Source organism: Rhinatrema bivittatum, chromosome 11, assembly GCF_901001135.1.
Source record: "Rhinatrema bivittatum chromosome 11, aRhiBiv1.1, whole genome shotgun sequence".
NCBI classification, from domain to species: Eukaryota; Metazoa; Chordata; class Amphibia; order Gymnophiona; family Rhinatrematidae; genus Rhinatrema; species Rhinatrema bivittatum.
The window spans coordinates 21,525,840-21,543,860 of NC_042625.1; the positions used below are offsets into that span (position 1 = coordinate 21,525,840).

General features: G+C 42.2%; 1 protein-coding gene across 3 annotated transcripts in view; it reads right to left on the reverse strand.

Annotated features, from left to right (window-relative positions):
• WDR66 (WD repeat domain 66) overlaps positions 1-18,021 on the reverse strand; it is a 135,702-nt gene that overhangs the window by 23,632 nt on the left and 94,049 nt on the right. For all 3 annotated transcript variants that reach the window (XR_003851890.1, XM_029570942.1, XM_029570941.1), the window contains exons 18-20: positions 16,174-16,264; positions 6,702-6,845; positions 974-1,202 (exon numbers count right to left, since the gene is read on the reverse strand). Coding sequence is in view for 2 of the 3 variants with exons in the window: in XM_029570942.1 (XP_029426802.1) it covers positions 974-1,202; positions 6,702-6,845; positions 16,174-16,264 (464 nt within the window). In the remaining variant the exon portion in view is untranslated. The remainder of the gene's footprint in view (positions 1-973; positions 1,203-6,701; positions 6,846-16,173; positions 16,265-18,021) is intronic.

Genomic DNA, 18,021 nt, shown 5'->3' on the forward strand with positions numbered 1-18,021 from the left:
TGCATCCAAACCCACGCGCCTAGGCTGCTCATCCTACTGGACGCCCAAACTGGACGCCCAGAACAGACGCCTAAACTGGTCGGACAAGAGTGCATCCAGAAGGAAGAAAGCCCAACTAGCATGCACAGACAAGAATAGGCACACACACGAACAGGCTGCGTGTGAAAGTACCCTGTGGCCTACTGAGCGCCAAAATGGAAGAAGCCTGGGGGCGAGGCCTAGCCAAATGGCTGCTCAACCCGCTGTGCCTGCACTCTCTCACTGCACAGAACTCTCCAGATACGTGAGACAGTTGAACGATGAGGAAACAGACCCTTCTCCTGCTGTCTTCCTGTTGCTAAATTTTTTTTTTGTTGAAAGTTAAAAACTTTTACCTGAGCTCAGCCCTCCCTGCTGAGAGCAGGAATGGGTCCTGGCTATGGGGGGAGAGGGCTGAAGCCTTCACCACTGAGCTTCTCTTGGCCTGCAACTGCTAATTGGAATTTAGGTCCACGCTAGTCAAAGCTATCGGATTGAAAGCGGGACTGCGTGGTATCACCTCAGGAGGCAAGCAGTGCTACATAGACATCTCCTTTCCAACCGCTTTCTTCTTTTTCTTTTTCTTTTTATTCACAGGCAATCTCCCAAATGGAAATTCATGTCCACCATGGGCGGGACTATAGAGCCATGGCATCAGCTTTAGCTTTGTCTCCATCTGCTGGCAGAGGTGCACAACCCACTCGTTGGGACTGACCTACCCAAACGCTAAGGAAATTCCAATGTGGGTTGTACGATCTAGTCTGCTGACATTCACCCAAGGCAAACAATCTATTACAACTCAGAAAGGACGCTTCCCTTTTGTTTGATGTCCCTTAAGTAGCACTGTATAGCACTTTGAACAAAAGTATTAAACAAATTCACTCACAACATATCAGACCCGGCAATCTTATAACCAAAACTAGGAAATTTCATCCCATGCAGTTACAGGACTTACCCCGAGATTGAAGCAGCAGCAGTAAATCTCCTCGATCTATGACATTTTCATTCTTCTCATTGCTAAAACCAAGAACTTTGAATGCATGGTGTATTTCATCGACAGAAATGCCAAAAGCTGGTCGGTGGTTGATGTAAAGTTTTATAAAATCACCTAAACTGATTTCACTGACTTGCTTTCCGGTGTCCACATACTCACTAAATCTGATTTCATTTAGCATGTCTTCAATCTAACAAGAAAGAAAAAAAACATGTACTGTGAAAAAAATCCAATGATTTGGAATGGGATACATTTTCACTCAACTACCGGTATATGCCGTTTATGGGAAAAAGTTTAGTATAAGTAAGAACACACATCAATGAAAAGTTCAGAAAAATTGTTTTTTCATGTCTACAATGTGTATATGCAGGTTTTCTGCTGGTATCTATGAATTAGAAATATGCATTTGTTTTATTTATGTGCATAAATCACAGACTTTATAGTACCCACATAATGGTAGTATGCATGTACTTTTAATAACTCTAGTTATATGCACACTATCTGTTTTCATGTGTACACGATAAAGGCTGCAAGATAGGCACATAACTTAGAAACAAATGCACATTCCTACTATGAACTGCCTTTATCCATTAACACAGAGCTTCTCAACTTATTATTATTATTATTTTTTTAAATATCGGGCACACTTTCAGGTTTGCTTGATCCTCATGGTGCACTGAACCAAATTTTACAATGTCACAGGCTGGTCACTGTTCATGTGACTGTGAAAATGTCAGGAAATGTATTTTTAATTAAATTGAACAGCCTAAAAAGCCTAACATATAATTAGACAAGTTTACAAATATAGGATGGGGATCACAGCAGAATCAATGGCAATGTATGCACTTATATTTTTGTGATTTTAGTTTCTTTCCCCCAAGGCAGCTTTGCATTTTTTTAAATGTGCTTCCACATTCCCCTGCAGGCTTCCACTCTCCATTAATATTTACATCTTTTTTTTATCAGAGGGCTTTAGAAACTCTAGTACCTAATTCAAGCTGCAAAAAACATATACAAATATCATACCTCTCTCTCATGCTCAATCATACACACACACTAATACCTCTCTCTCACACATAACCATATATACACACACACATGCCTCTCACATGCTCAGTCATTCACACATGCTCATACCTCTCTCAAATAATCATACACACACACACACTCATGCCTCTCTCTCACATGCTCAATCATTCACACATGCTCATACCTCTCTCTCAAATAATCATTCACTCAGACTCATGCCTCTCTCATATGGCTCGGTCATTCACACACACTCATACCTCTCTCTCACATGCTCAATCATTCACACACACTAATACCTCTCTCTCACACATAACCATATATACACACACACATGCCTCTCTCTCACATGCTCAATCATTCACACACGCTCATACCTCTCTCTCAAATAATCATTCACTCAGACTCATGCCTCTCTCATATGGCTTGGTCATTCACACACACTCATACCTCTCTCTCACATGCTCAATCATTCACACGCACTAATACCTCTCTCTCTCACATAACCATACACACACACACACCTGAAAATCAGACTGAAACCATGCTAAAGAAGAGGGCAAAAGGGGACTAATTGAAAAGACAATGGCAGCTATATCAATGTTTCACTGAAATCAGAAAAGTTAAGTTCTTAATGAAAGCAAATGAAAATCAACAGAAACTTTCAAATTGTCCAACTAGCCCAGGGTTTTCCATCAAACTGAAAAAAAAAAAAAAGGTTAGTATTGCAACGGAATGGTCTGGCTTTTAAAAATTAATTACGGGAACCCCACACAACTTCACTTTCACTTAAATAATTGGCAAATTTTTTTTTTATTATTATCAAAATCATTAATGGCTATTAATCAATTTTACTTAGGGAATAGCCACTGCCATTAGCAATGGTAACATGGAATAGACTTAGTTTTTGGGTACTTGCCAGGTTCTTATGGCCTGGATTGGCCACTGTTGGAAACAGGATGCTGGGCTTGATGGACCCTTGGTCTGACCCAGTATGGCATTTTCTTATGTTCTTATGTTCTTAAAATTCCTTTCAATTCTATTACTGCAATTCAGATTTCAGACATTTCAAACATAGACAGCAGCAGCATATACTAACAGCAGCAATGAAGTAAACCACTGCCAGGTCACTGCATGTCTTCTGCCAAACCATTTTCAAAGCAGGGCCCCCAGTGATAGCCAGGGAATAAGGAGTGGACCCCATCCTCTGCCTCGCAGGGCCTGCAGATAGTACTTACTTGCTGGACTCACCCAAGGTCCCACCGTCATCCTCACTCTTCGGACCACGGTAAGATGGGTTCCACCGCAGTCCCTGCTGGCCATTTTGAGTCTTTGGGCTGGGCTGAGATAAGCTTCGCTGCAGCACCGCCACCATCCTCACTCTTTGGGCTGCAGTGAGATGGGCTCCACTGTGGCCCCCACCAGCCATTTTGAGTCTTTGGGCCACAGTGGGATGGGCTCCACCACAGCCCCTGCCGGCTACTTTGAGTCTTCGGGCCGCGCTGAAATGGGCTCCACCACGGCCCCCTCTGGCCATCTTCACTTTTCGGGCCCAGTGAGATGGGCCCCATTGCGGCCCCACTGGCTTTCCTGAACTGAAGGAAATAAGCTGTGCAGGAATATTGGAACTTACCGAGGAGGCAAGCAGTAGAACAGAAAGCAGACGGCACTGGCAGTGCAACAGAGCAGTCGAACAGCACAGGCACGATACAGGCAAAAACCACGTGCCACCAAGGAGGCTGTGCTGTACATGCAGCAGGTGCACACTGAACTACCAGCCTATCAGAATGCAGGCTGCTACGGTGCAAGAAGAGATTGGCTAATTAGTAGATGAAGCTGGTCACAAGCAAGATAGATACAAGCTGCAGTGCAGGACTGGGAGGGAAAGGAGAGAGGAAGGCACATGAGGAATCTTGCTGCGGCACACCAGTGTGTTGCGGCACAGTGGTTGAGAAGCTCTGCATTAACACATGGACCAGCTCTACCCAGCTCAATAAACATACGCAACTTCCACTTCCAGGATAAAGTCAATCCTTTCTGGGACACAGAAAGAGGAGTCTAGGATCATACCGGCTGTAAGAAAAACTGAATACAGTGAAGACTGGGATATGTTTTATTGGTCAAGCAAAAACATTTTATATGTCCATATCAGTGTACATTAGTTTCTGGGCTTTGCACAATTTCTTTTGTTGGCCCTATGAAAGATGTAACCAATACTGTATTCAGTACTACAGCTTTACCACACTATAGATCAGGAAAAGCAAACTGTCAAATTCAATGAGCTTTCAAGATTGCTCATTACTTTGTCTTATGGGTTTTGAAAAATTATTCTTTCGAGGGAAAATCGAACTCATGTGATGTTGCCAAGGACAGTGCCTGCTTGGATTGTGTATTATAAAAGTGCTGGATTCCCTTAGGAAATGGTAGAACATGCAAACACCCATCATTTCATCAGAGGCTCTGTTAGTCATCTGAGATCATTCTCCACCTACTCACCCTTCTTTTCTTCATCCTGCACCCCAAAATGTTGTTTCCGGAGAACATTCCATGATTTTGTGTCACTATTTGAAGTTATTTCTTTTTCTCAAAATTGAGTTTATCTACACTGAGTTTGCAGATCATGAAGCAGGAATCAATAAGGATGCTACTTTAGTGATATATCCTATGCAGTGTTCCCCATCAATGCACTTTCACATTTACTTTTCAGAGTAGTTTTCTGTACACAGGACATTTACCGAATGCTTCTATTTGGTTGCAGAAGCAGCTACTGCTCCACCATTGAGGTGTTTTATCTTCCTGTCCTCCAATAAGAAGGCAGGTGCAAATGTATTAGTTTAACAGTCTTTATTATGAAATATTGTATAGTAGAGCTTCAACGGTCTTGCATTCTTTATGTAAACAGTTACTAAACATGTCCTCAACACATTGGAAAATGGAAGAACTTCCATTTTGAATCCTTGAAAGTGTTCCTATTGATCGAGCCTTTGTATTAGTCCCTTCCAATGCAGCCGACTGACAAAACATGGGGCCGTGTTGGGGGACACATCGTTTATTAACTGTTTACCTAAGGAATGCAAGATCGTTGAAGTTCTACTATATGATTTTTCATAATAAAGACTGTTAAACTAATACTTTCACACCTATCTTCTTATTAGAGGACAATAAGATAGCTCCTGTTACTGTTGTCGCTGGTGGACCCTTGGGCCGGCCCAACGGAGCCGAAGCTCCACAGAAGAGGAAAGGCCAGGAGGCGGCACAAGACTGGATGACCAAGCCTTCGCCCTGGAGATCCGAGATCCCCCCAGGAGGAGCCCGTGGGGATCCAGACTGCTGGGACTTATGAGATGGCAGCGAGGAACGAAGCGTGGAGATCTTCACCCTGGAAGTCCTTGGTCCCCCCAGGAGGAGCCCGTGAGAACCAGGACCGCTGGGACTTAGGTGGCAAGCAGTGAAGAGAAGTCAAGACGATCCGGAAGTCGAGGCGGGCAGTAGACACGGAGAATCAGGAGCAAGCTGGAGTCAGGAGCCAGAGAAACAATCAGAGGAAGCAGGTTCAGGAACAGCAGGAGTGGACCAGGAACAGCAGGGGCGGACCAGGAACAGCAGGAGAGGATTCCAGGAACAGCAGGAGCAACTATCTACTCACACGGAGAGACCTCGTTGCAAGGTGATTAGCTGAAGGCAGATGCCGGCTTAAATACCCTGCTGGCGTCTGACGTCATTTTGGGGTCTGTCCAGCACTTCCAGGTGCTGGACCTTTAAATGCTCCTCCTTCGCGCACGCGTTGCTTGGCGGTGGTGGGGCCAGGATCGGGCCTTGGCGGCGTCTCCCTCGTGGAGATGCCGCTGCAACACGGCCTAGTAGGCCCAAACCACGGCGGGTCCTGGCGCGGTCCTGAGGGCGGCAGAAGCGGTAAGGACCCGGTCACTAGGCTAGCAACCGGGACTGCAACAAGCTCCTATGTTTCTTTACCTATATCTGGATGACCCTTAAGCATGGTCCTATATTCCTATTTAATTTCTTATCTTTCCTGTCGATATACAGCAGCCTTATAGTTTGCTTTAATTTTCTCTTGGTTTTAAAATTTAGCATTTTTACTTTTTATACCACTCTACTCTTGTTTTAACTTTCTCAGTTATCCTCCAGGGCCTTCCCTTTCTCTTTTTTGATTTGACCTAATCTGTTCCCATCCCAACACTAAACTCCTGCCTGAAGACAAGAGGAGGGGGTTCATCATATGGTCTATTACATGTGGCAGCTGGGCCTTTTCTCCGCTTTAATCCCCCTTTCATATTTGGAGCTGCTTCTGTAAATAAATACAGACATAGAAATCACTCCTCTGGCTTTGTGTATGCAAAACTGTAAATGAACACTATTCACATGCCAGCAGCTTTATGAGATAAACAAACCGCTCTAGAATTAAATATTCTAACTACTAAAAAGCAGTTTCTTGCAAACTATAAGCACAAGAAATTCTTTGTGTACCATAAAAAAATTCATGCATAGGATCAAAGATATTTATCCAAAGTTTCAGGAACATACTATAGTAATTTTTAAATCTTGATAATGCTGAATTTTTAACTGGATCTACAGATACTGATTTGTCAGCAAATCAAGCCTCCTTCCTATAGAGAAAACATGCTTAACTAGTGCTTTTACCAACCTCCTGCTCTGTTGGGTAGAAGCCCAGAGCACGCATTATGCAGGGAACTTCCTTCAAGGGAATTCGTGCTGACACTTGTCTGGTCTCCATTGTATCAATACCCTGGTTACGCAGCTGTGCATAGTAAAAATAGTCTTCCAGTTCCTAAGTGCATACAAAACAGCACAGCAAAATTCAGTTTCACAGCAGAATGCATGCCCAATCCACTTTCCTTTATATGGTCCTTAAAGACAGATATGTAGGCAATCAGATACAACTTGATGTGCTTTAAGGGATTTTGATGTATAAGGCACCAACAAATTCTAGATGTGTATTAAAATCCATTGAAGGTTTCCACTAACCTGTGACAGCTATTGTTTTGGTCTTGTGACTGATTGTGAAGTAGGTATTTTGTATACAACACTAATGAGGCCAATATTTAAAAAAATGAAAAACAAATACAGTAACTTACCAGGCTACAGTTAGCTGGATAAGTTAAGGGATATTCAGCAGAATAACTTCTAAAACTAACCAGGTACCTTTGAATATAGCTGCTTAAGGTACATGTACCCAGATAACTTTAACCTCTTTATTCTTTGAATAAAGCCTCAACTGGCTTTATTCAAAGAATATAACTGGTTAAGTGGCACCAATGCAGGAAAATAAAATAAAAATGACAGTCTAATGGGCCTAGTGGCTTGATCCCCTCACCCCTCAACCGAGTAACAGAAAACCGGACCAAGCACCTGCCCCCATTTAGGGGAGGTTAAAAAGAAAAGGGGATGGATCAGTAGGCTTCCCCCAAGACGAATACAATTTACTTACCTCTGACACCTCCTCATTCCTTCTTCCTGTCCCCCGAACCCTCCCCATCCACCATCCAAAACCAAATGTACCACTGGCATCACGGTTCAGTCATACTCGCTCTTGGTGGCTTCCAGTTGCTCTGATAGTCACATGGCATAAGAACATAAGAAATTGCCATGCTGGGTCAGACCAAGAGTCCATCAAGCCCAGCATCCTGTTTCCAACAGAGGCCAAACCAGGCCACAAGAACCTGGCAATTCCCAAACACTAAGAAGATCCCATACTACTGATGCAATTAATAGCAGTGGCTATTCCCTAAGTAAACTTGATTAATAGCCATTAATGGACTTCTCCTCCAAGAACTTATCCAAACCTTTTTTGAAAACAGCTACACTAACTGCACTAACCATATCCTCTGGCAACAAGTTTCAAAGCTTTATTGTGCGTTGAGTGAAAAAGAATTTTCTCCGATTAGTCTTAAATGTGCTACTTGCTAACGTCATGGAATGCCCCCTAGTCCTTCTATTATTTGTAAGTGTAAATAATGATTCACATCTACTCGTTCAAGACCTCTCATGATCTTAAAGACCTCTATCATATCCCCCCCTCAGCTGTCTGTTCTCCAAGCTGAACAGCCCTAACCTCTTCAGCCTTTCCTCATAGGGGAGCTGTTCCATCCCCTTTATCATGTCGGTTGCCCTTCTCTGTACCTTCTCCATCACAACTATATCTTTTTTTTAGATGCGGCGACCAGAAATGTACACAGTATTCAAGGTGTGATCTCACCATGGAGCGATATAGAGGCATTATGACATTTTCCGTTTTATTAACCATTCCCTTCCTAATAATTCCTAACATTCTGTTTGCTTTTTTGACTGCTGCAGCAAGCACACTGAGCCGACGATTTTAAAGTATTATCCACTATGACGCCTAGATCTTTTTCCTGAGTGGTAGCTCCTAATATGAAACCTAACATCGTGTAACTACAGCAAGGGTTATTTTTCCCTATATGCAACACCTTGCACTTGTCCACATTAAATTTCATCTGCCATTTGGTTGCCCATTCTTCCAGTCTTGCAAGGTCCTCCTGTAATGTATCACAATCTGCTTGTGATTTAACTACTCTGAATAATTTTATATCATCCGCAAATTTGATAACCTCACTTGTCGTATTCCTTTCCAGATCATTTATATATATATTGAAAAGCACCAGTCCAAGTACAGATCCCTGAGGCACTCCACTGTTTACCCTTTTCCACTGAGAAAATTGACCATTTAATCCTACCCTCTGTTTCCTGTATTTTAACCAGTTTGTAATCCACGAAAGGACATCGCCTCCTATCCCATGACTTTTTAGTTTTCTTAGAAGCCTCTCATGAGGGACTTTGTCAAACACCTTCTGAAAATCCAAATACACTACATCTACCAGTTCACCTTTATCCACCCCTTCAAAAAAATGAAGCAGATTTGTTAGGCAAGACTTCCCTTGGGTAAATCCATGTTGACTGTGTTCCATTAAACTATCTCTTTCTATATGCTCTATGATTTTGATCTTGAGAATAGTTTCCACTCTTTTTCCTGGCACTGAAGTCAGGCACACTGGTCTACAGTTACCCGGATCGCTCCTAGAGCCTTTTTTAAATATTGGGGTTACGTTGGCCACCCTCCAGTCTTCAGGTACAATGGATGATTTTAATGATAGGTTACAAATTTTAACTAATAGATCAGAAATTTCATTTTTTATTTCCTTCAGTACCCTAGGATGCATACTATCCGGTCCAGGTGATTTGCTACTCTTTAGTTTGTCAATCTGGTCTACTACATCTTCCAGGTTCACAGTGAATTCGTTCAGTTCGTCTGACTCATCACCCCTGAAAACCATCTCCGGAACTGGTATCTTCCCAACATCCTCATTAGTAAAGACGGAAGCAAAGAATTCATTTAGTCTTTCTGCAATCGCCTTATCTTCCCTAAGAGCCCCTTTAACCCCTCGGTCATCTAATGGTCCAACCAACTCCCTCACAGGTTTCTTGCTTTGGATATATTTTAAAAAGTTTTTATTATGAGTTTTTGCTTCTATGGCCAACTTCATTTCAAATTCTCTCTTTGCCTGTCTTATCAATGTTTTACACTTAACTTGACAATGCTTATGTTTTATCCTATTTTCTTCAGATGGATCCTTTTTCCAATTTTTGAAGGATTTTTTTTGGCTAAAATAGCCTCTTTCACCTCACCTTTTAACCATGACGGTAATCGCTTTGCCTTCCTTCCACCTTTCTTAATGCGTGGAATAAGCAAGTTTGCTTACCGTAAACAGTGTTTCCGTAGATAGCAGGATGAATTAGCCATGCTGTCATGGGATCTATCAATCAGGTCCAGGAGGCGGAGCTTGTCAAAGCAGAGATTAGAGTTTTCCTCTGTGCGGCTGCGCGTGTGTTCCCGCGTAGGAAAGTAACGGAATCTCCTCAGTCTGTGATTAAGCTGTAGTGTAGTCGAAGACTAGGTGACTGCCAGGGAGGAGGGTGGGTCAGCATGGCTAATTCATCCTGCTATCCACGGAAACACCGTTTATGGTAAGCAAACTTGCTTTTTCCCGTCGATAGCAGGGCTGAATTAGCCATGCTGTCATGGGAGTCCCAAACTCCCGATCACGTTGTGTATGATATATGTATTTGTACGTGATCTTTGACAGTGTGGCGGTCGCCGTGGATATGAGGATAGAGAGTGCAGGATTGCTTGCCCTATCTTCGCATCAGTGGCTGCCTGTTGTTCAAGGCAGTAGTGAGATGTGAAGGTATGAAGCGATGACCATGTAGCTGCTTTACAAATGTCTATGGGTTGCACATTCTTTAGGTGTGCCAATGAGGCTGCTACTGCTTTGACTTGGTGAGCTTTAGGCTCTGAATGTAGTTGTAGTTTCTGTTTGTTGTAACAGAATCTGATACACTGCGCTATCCAGCCTGAGATGGTGCATTTAGCTACTGGTAATCCAGGTGCCTTTGGGTCAAAGGAGACAAAGAGTTGAGAAACATGGGAGTCCGAGTTTGTCCTTTCTTTATAGTATGCTAATACTCTTTTACAATCTAGTGTGTGCAGTAGTTTTTCCCTATCATTTGCATGAGGTTTAGGGAAAAAGGTGGGTAATTCCATGGTCTGGTTGAGATGGAACTTGGAAACCACTTTTGGTAGGAAGGATGGGTGAGTTCGGAGAACTACCTTTTGGTGATGAAATTGTAAATATGGAGAATAATGGACCAAGGCCTGTAATTCACTAACTCTTCGTGCCGATGTTACTGCAACCAGGAATACAACTTTCCATGTGAGGTATTTAATATGTGCCGAGTCCATGGGTTCAAACGGGAAAAGCATGAGCTGTTCCAGAACTATGTTGAGGTTCCACGGAACTGGAGGCTTAGAGATCGGAGGACGAAGGTGAGTTAACCCCTTGATGAAACGAGATAGTAAGGGGTGATTGGAAATAGGAATATTATTAAGTGGTCTGTGATATGCTGCTATGGCACTGAGATGAACTCTAATGGATGAGGTTGCAAGACCAGCTGTGTACAGTGTATGTAGATAATCAAATGAGTAACTCAGGTGAACAGTCTAATGGTGGTACACCGTTAGAAGTGCACCAGGTCGAGTATTGTTTCCATTTTATCTATAGTTTTTCCTCGTTAAGAGTTTCCTGGATTCTAGCAAAATAAATTGTGCCGAAGTGGAAACCCCCTGTTCTGTTAAAAGGAGCCTCTCAATCTCCACGCTGTCAAATGGAGAGATGAGTGCAGCGGGTGTAGAAGCACCCCTTGATCTTGGCAGAGAAGATCTTGTCGATTCGGTAACCGAATTGGATCCATGATGGATAGTCGGAGAAGGAAACTGTACCATGGTTGCCTTGGCCAGGCCGGGGCGATGAGTATCAGTTGAGCTTTGTCTGCTATGCACTTTTGAATTGTTCTTGTTATGAGTGGTATGGGAGGAAAGGCGTGTAGGAGGCCTGTCGTCCACGGAATGAGGAAGGCATCTTGAGCGATCCTGAATTGGCTTGGTCTTATTGAGCAGAATTTGGGAACTTGAGCATTGATCTCCCTTGCAAAGAGATCTATCGAAGGTGTCCCCCACTGCATGAATATGTCTTGGGCTATTCCTGTATTGAGTGCCCATTCGTGAGGATGAAAGATGCGGCTTAACCTGTCCGCTCTTGTATTTGCCATGCCTGGTAGGTAAGTTGCTTGCAGATGTATGCAATTTCTGTGAGTGTGTTCAAAGATTGTCAGGGTCTCCTTGTAGAGGGACCATGAACCGGACCCTCCTTGTTTGTTGATGTAAAACATTGCCACTTGATTGTCCGTGTAGATCATGACCCTGCGGCCCTTCAGGTGGTCTTGGAACACATGTAATGCATTCCGAATTGCTCCGAGTTCCAATAAATTTATTTGCAGGTTCTGTTCCGAGATTGTCCATATCCCTTGTGTTTCGTAAATCTCAAGGTGTGCACCCCAGCCCTTGCGAGACGCATCTGTGGTTAAGACTATGTTGTGAGGAGGGGAACTGAACAATGCTCCCTTGGACAGGGTGGAGTCCAGGAGCCACCATGTTATATCCTTTCTCATCTCGGAGGTCAATGATACCTTGTGTGTCAATGGTTGCGAGTGTTGTTTCCATTGACGTTTCAAGCCCCATTGCAGGCGTCTCATGTGTAGCCTGGTGTTGGGAACCGTGAAAATAGCTGCCGCCATGTGGCCTAGGACTACTAAAACTTGTCTCGCCGAAGGTCTCTGAGTATGGTTCAATCCATGTAGAAGGTGACGGAAGTTTGATATTCTGTCGTTTGGTAGGTATGCCTGGTTGCAAGTGGTGTCCAGGCATGCTCCTATGAATTGTAGCTGTTGTGTCGGTTGTAGGTGTGATTTTTGAAAATTGATCAACAATTCCTGTAAGCATTGTATCATCCGATGGAGGTGATCGAGTAAGATGTTTAGAGCTGGGGCGATTATGAGCCAATCGTCCAGATATGGAAAGATGGTTATACCTTGTCGTCAGAGATGAGCCACCACCACAACCATGCATTTGGTGAAAACCCTGGGTGCAGCCGATAGTCCAAAGGGGAGAACTTTGTACTGCTAGTGTTGATTCTTGTAGCTGAAGCATAGGTAACGCCACGAGGATGGGTGGATTGGAATGTGTGTGTAAGCATCCTTCAGATCGATAGAACACATCCAATCGTTGGTTTGTTTGGTTTTTTTTTTAAATTTAAACTTTATTAAATTTTCCAAAATCATGACATAACACTGTCATTCACAAAGTATGAGTGTCAACAATAATCACTCTCCAAGTGAGAGAAAAAAGGCGGCGGTTATCAGACCCTCTGGGACAAAGTCACGGCAGAGCAGAGTGATGAAAAATTCGCAACGAATGTGATCACCAAGAATTTCAGATAAGTGTTCTGCCGTTTTCAAAAATTGTCGGGACTCAAGACCATATGAGAGACGAAGTGAATCACACCATTCGTCCCACAATTAATTAAAAGACTGAAATGTGATTTAAAGTTTGTACACAAATCTGGCTGCAGAGAATTTTATATCGATTTTGGGATACCACGTCACTGGACTAGTTTATAAAATTTCATCAGTCAACACTGTGCTTTATTCACATTGAAACACTTCAGTTTAACAAACAGTTACAAAGTGGCTAAACAGTAACTAAATGCTATTCTTTTGAGAACAAACAGCACAGCCGTCTGTTTAGTTGAGTGGACAATTTGTTACTCTATCTTTTCAAATCAGTCACTATAAAGCACAAGCGATATAAATTATGAGTGACTAACATCATTGTGTCACAATTATCATCTAAGAAACTAAAGCAACAGCTAATAAATTAAGCTTGCTCAAAGCGATATTAGAACAGTTAATAGTGACAAACACTATTGTGTCACAATTACCATCTAAACTAAAGTAATAGCTAATAAATTAAGCTTGTTCAAAGCGATACCAGAACAGTAAATAAATTGATATTCACATCATTGTTCAACCAGCGCCATTAGACCAGTATCCTGTTTTACCAAAATTAAAAACTAAGACAAAAATTAAATAAATTAATATGTAAGTTTGTGATAATAGTTAATATTTAATAAAATAATTTTATTAAAATTATAATTAGAGATTATAAGACCGATGATTGGACCTATTGGCCACTAGAAGTTTCTGTTAATTCAGATCTCTTGCCAACACTGAGGTCCTATCTCTATATCAACATTATAGTTATAATATTACAGTCTCAGCAATTAATCATTGTTCACAGAGATTAATTTCACTTTTCTTCTGCAGTCCATATTGATTTACATAGTGAATCAAAAGATGTATCCTGTTTATAATTTGGTGAAGTTGGTCGGTTCACTATGGGAGATGTTGGAGGCTCCACCGACGGTTCTCTTTCAGTCTGTCTCTTATGTTCTGGAGAACTAACAGAGGCAAGATTAGACATTTTGAATGATGACTGAAGTGTTTCATAAAATTCTGCTAAGGATTGGGACAACTGATAGAATGCCTCTTTTGTACGAGGAGGCATTATTGTACGATCATCTGGTTCTTGTGACTCACATGCTTTAGGTTGCATTGGAGTGGTCTGAGGTAAAGTACTAGATACTTTATGGTCTTTCTGTTTCTTTTCACATATTATGTCCATCAAATCCTCTGAAGCTGTAGAAATGTTAGAGGAAGAAACTTATATTACCTCTCTGTGGGAGAAGGTGGTACATGAGATGATTTAGAAGTCGAAGGGCTTACTTCCCATGTTGCACTCCTGTTTGCCGACTTTTTGTGGTGGGAGTGCCGTGAGTGCTTATGATAATAGTGTGACAACGAGTCTGTCTGACTTCTACATGAAGATGGTGATCGCTTTCTACGTTTTATGGTAAACTCTGTCGAAGTAGCTCTCGAAGAAAGGGAAGTACTCGAACGAGGTGGGGTTATCGATGGAGAGGTGGAGGAAGACCTCTGTGAGTGTCCACATCGTCGCTTTAACCCATGTTGTATTATCTGAGATATGTGTTCCAATGTTTTGTGCGCCGATTTGGACTTGTGCGCCGATCTAGACTTGTGCGCATATCTTTTTGGCTCCATGTGCACAATAGCTATCGGCGCCTCCTACGCCGGCGATTCTGGCTCTATGGATTGTTTAAAATTTGATGGCCTTTGCCGGCTCGCCAAGTCCTTACCTCCAAGATTGGAGGACTGAGGATCCCATGATGATGCCCTCTTTTTTGAGTGAGCCGGTAAGATAGTGGGGCCAGGTGACGAGTGAGCCTCCGAAGGTTCCGGTGAGGCAAAAAGTTCCTGAAGCCTGTAGGCCTGTTGTTTCAGGGCTCTCGGAGACATCCTTGAACAAAATTCACAATCCTCACGATTGTGATCTGGTCCCAGGCATTGGTAACATCGGTCATGACCATCTGTGACCGACATTACCTTGCCGCAATTACAGGGTTTAAACCCCGATTTTGACATGTTTAATTTTTATTTTTTTTTAATACTGAGGAGAAGAACAGCTCCGCGCGCGGAAAGAACAGACTGAGGACATTCCGTTACTTTCCTGCGCGGGAACACACGTGCAGCCGCAGAGAGCAAAACTCTAATCTCTGCTTTGACAAGCTCCGCCTCCCGGACTTGATTGACAGATCCCATGACAGCATAGCTAATTCAGCCCTGCTATCGTCGGGAAAACATATGGACTGCGCCTCTAGGATTGTGTTTTTAAACAATGTCCATGCCTGTTGAACACTTTTAACCTTTGCAGCTGCACCTTTCAGTTTTTTTCTAACTATTTTCTTCATTTTATCAAAGTTTCCCTTTTGAAAGTTTAGTGTTAGAGCTGCAGATTTACTTATTGTCCCCTTCCAGTTATTAGTTTAAATTTGATCATGTTATGATCACTGTTGCCAAGTGGCCCCCACTTGGCAACAGTTACCGTTACCCTCTCTCACCAAATCCTGCGTTCCACTAAGAATTAAATCTAAAATAGCTCCCTCTCTTGTTGGTTCCTGAACCAATTGCTCCATGAAGCAATCATTTATTACATCCAGGAACTTTATGTCTCTAGCAAGTCCTGATGTTACATTTACCCAGTCAATATTGGGGTAATTGAAATCTCTCATTATTATTGCACTGTCAAATTGCTTAGCTTCCCTGATTTCTCTTAGCATTTCATCATCTGTCTGACCATTTTGTCCAGGTGGACGGCAGTATACTCCTATCACTATACTCTTACCCAACACACATGGGATTTCTACCCATATAGATTCTACTGAGCATTTACTCTCTTGTATGATCTTTATCCTGTTGGACTCTATACCCTCCCGGACATAAAGTGCCACACCCCCACCAAGTTGATCCTCCCTATCATTGCAATATAATTTGTACCCTGATATAGTACTGACCTGCCAATTATGTCAATCTCATCATTTGCTGCTAACTCTCCCATCTTACTTCTTAGACTTCTGGCATTGGCATATAGACATTTCAATAAATAAAAATACTGGCTTTTTTCTCAACATGTGTTTATTTATTTATTTAAATACTTCTTAACTGCACATTCCAAGAGATTGTGGCAGCTTACAACATCATGAAGTCAAATTTAGCTAAAAAATGTTTGCTATTTCCTTTCATTTACAAAGTACGGTAAGTGTTCTTACCCTAAATAATTCTCCATCTCTTCCACCATCCATGAGACCATAGAATGGAATTAAATCCTCTCCCCCAAGAGATGCAATTGCCTCCAGAGCACTACAACAAGAACAAACAGCAGCTAAAATACTTGTTAGTTTCTCTAACTAAAGAGAAATAAAAATAAGATCTGTAAATCTTCAGGCTTATCCCTTTAATTTAACCACATGGACCAGTATTACAAAGCTTGGTGGTAAGACACAGAGGCTGGAAAGCTTGGGGGTTGGGATAAGTATGGGACAAGATTGTTTACCAATTTTTCTTCCTAATTTTTGGATTCTAGCATCTGGATTATGTATGGGAACATGTATGCACAGCTACCCATAATGGTAGAAGGCAATAAAAATGGACTTAAAAAGGAGCAATGGCCTACAAGTGTCCTACAAGTTTATAGGCTGGCAGATGGGATATATCCTTGGCAGTGTGGACTGGATTACCTGAGCAGACTAGATGGTTCATAGGAACATAAGAAGTGCCAGGCTGGGTCAGAACAAGGTCCATTCAGCCCAGCATTTGGCCTCTTGACAGTGGCCAATCCAGATCACAAGTACCCGGCAGATCCCCTACAGTTAATCTACTTCTTGTATCTCACTTTTAGGGATAAGCAAAGGCTTTCCCAAGTCTACCTGGCTAATAACTGTTTATGAACTTTCTACAGTCCTCTTTTGAACCCCCACTATGTTAGTTGCCTTGACCACATCCTCCGGCAACAGATTCCATAGCTTGATTATGCAAAGAGTGAAAAATTACTTCCTACAATGTTTTAAATCTGCCGGTTGCTGGTTTCATGGAGTGTCCCCTAGTCCTAGTGTTGTTTGAAAGGGTACTAACCGTTCCCTATTTACCCATTCCACCCCACTCATGATTTTATAAATTTCAATCCTATCTCCTTCTCAGTTGTCTCTTTTCCAAGCTAAAGAGCCCTAATGGGTTTAGCTTTTCTCCATAAGGGAGCTTTTCCACCCCTTTATCATTTTTGTTGCCCTTCTCTGTAGATTTTCCATGTCTGCTTTGTCTTTTTTGAGCTGGGGCGACTAGAACTGCACACAGATCTCAAGATGCAGTCACAATGGCTCTAGAGAAAGGCATTATGGTACTGTCAGTTCTGTTCTCTATTCCTTTCCAAATAACTCCGAACATTCTATTTGCCCTTTTGACCGCTGACACACAGTGAGCTGAAGATTTCAAGGTATTGTCCTCGAGGACGTCGAGGTCCTTTTCCTGGGTGGTGACTCCTGACTCGGAACTCAGCATCCTGTACTTGTATTTGGGATTATTTTTCTCTATGCGCATTACTTTTCACTTGTCCATATTAGATTGCATCTGTCATTTAGCTGCCCAGTCTCCTAAAGGTCACAAAGTCCTTCTGCAGTTACTCACAATCCGCTGCTATTTTAAAGACTCAAAATAATTTTGTGTCATCTGTAAATTTGTTCCTTTCTCCAGATCATTAATTAATATTATTAATATTAATATGCTAAATAGCTCATCCCAATACAGACCCCTGGGGTACTCCACTAACAACATTCCTCTACTTGGAAAACTGACTATAAGAACTTATAAGAACATAAAATATGCCATACTGGGTCAGACCAAGGATCCATCAAGCCCAGTATCCTGTGTCCAACAGTGGCCAACCAAGCCACAAGTACCTGGCAAGTACCTAAACATTAAATGAATAGATCTTAAGCTACTAATCCTTATTGATTAATAGCAGTTAATAGACTTCTGCTCTAGGAACTTATCCAAACCTTTTTTAAACCCAGTTACACTAACTGCCGTAACCACATCCTCTGCAATGAATTCCAGAGCTTAAC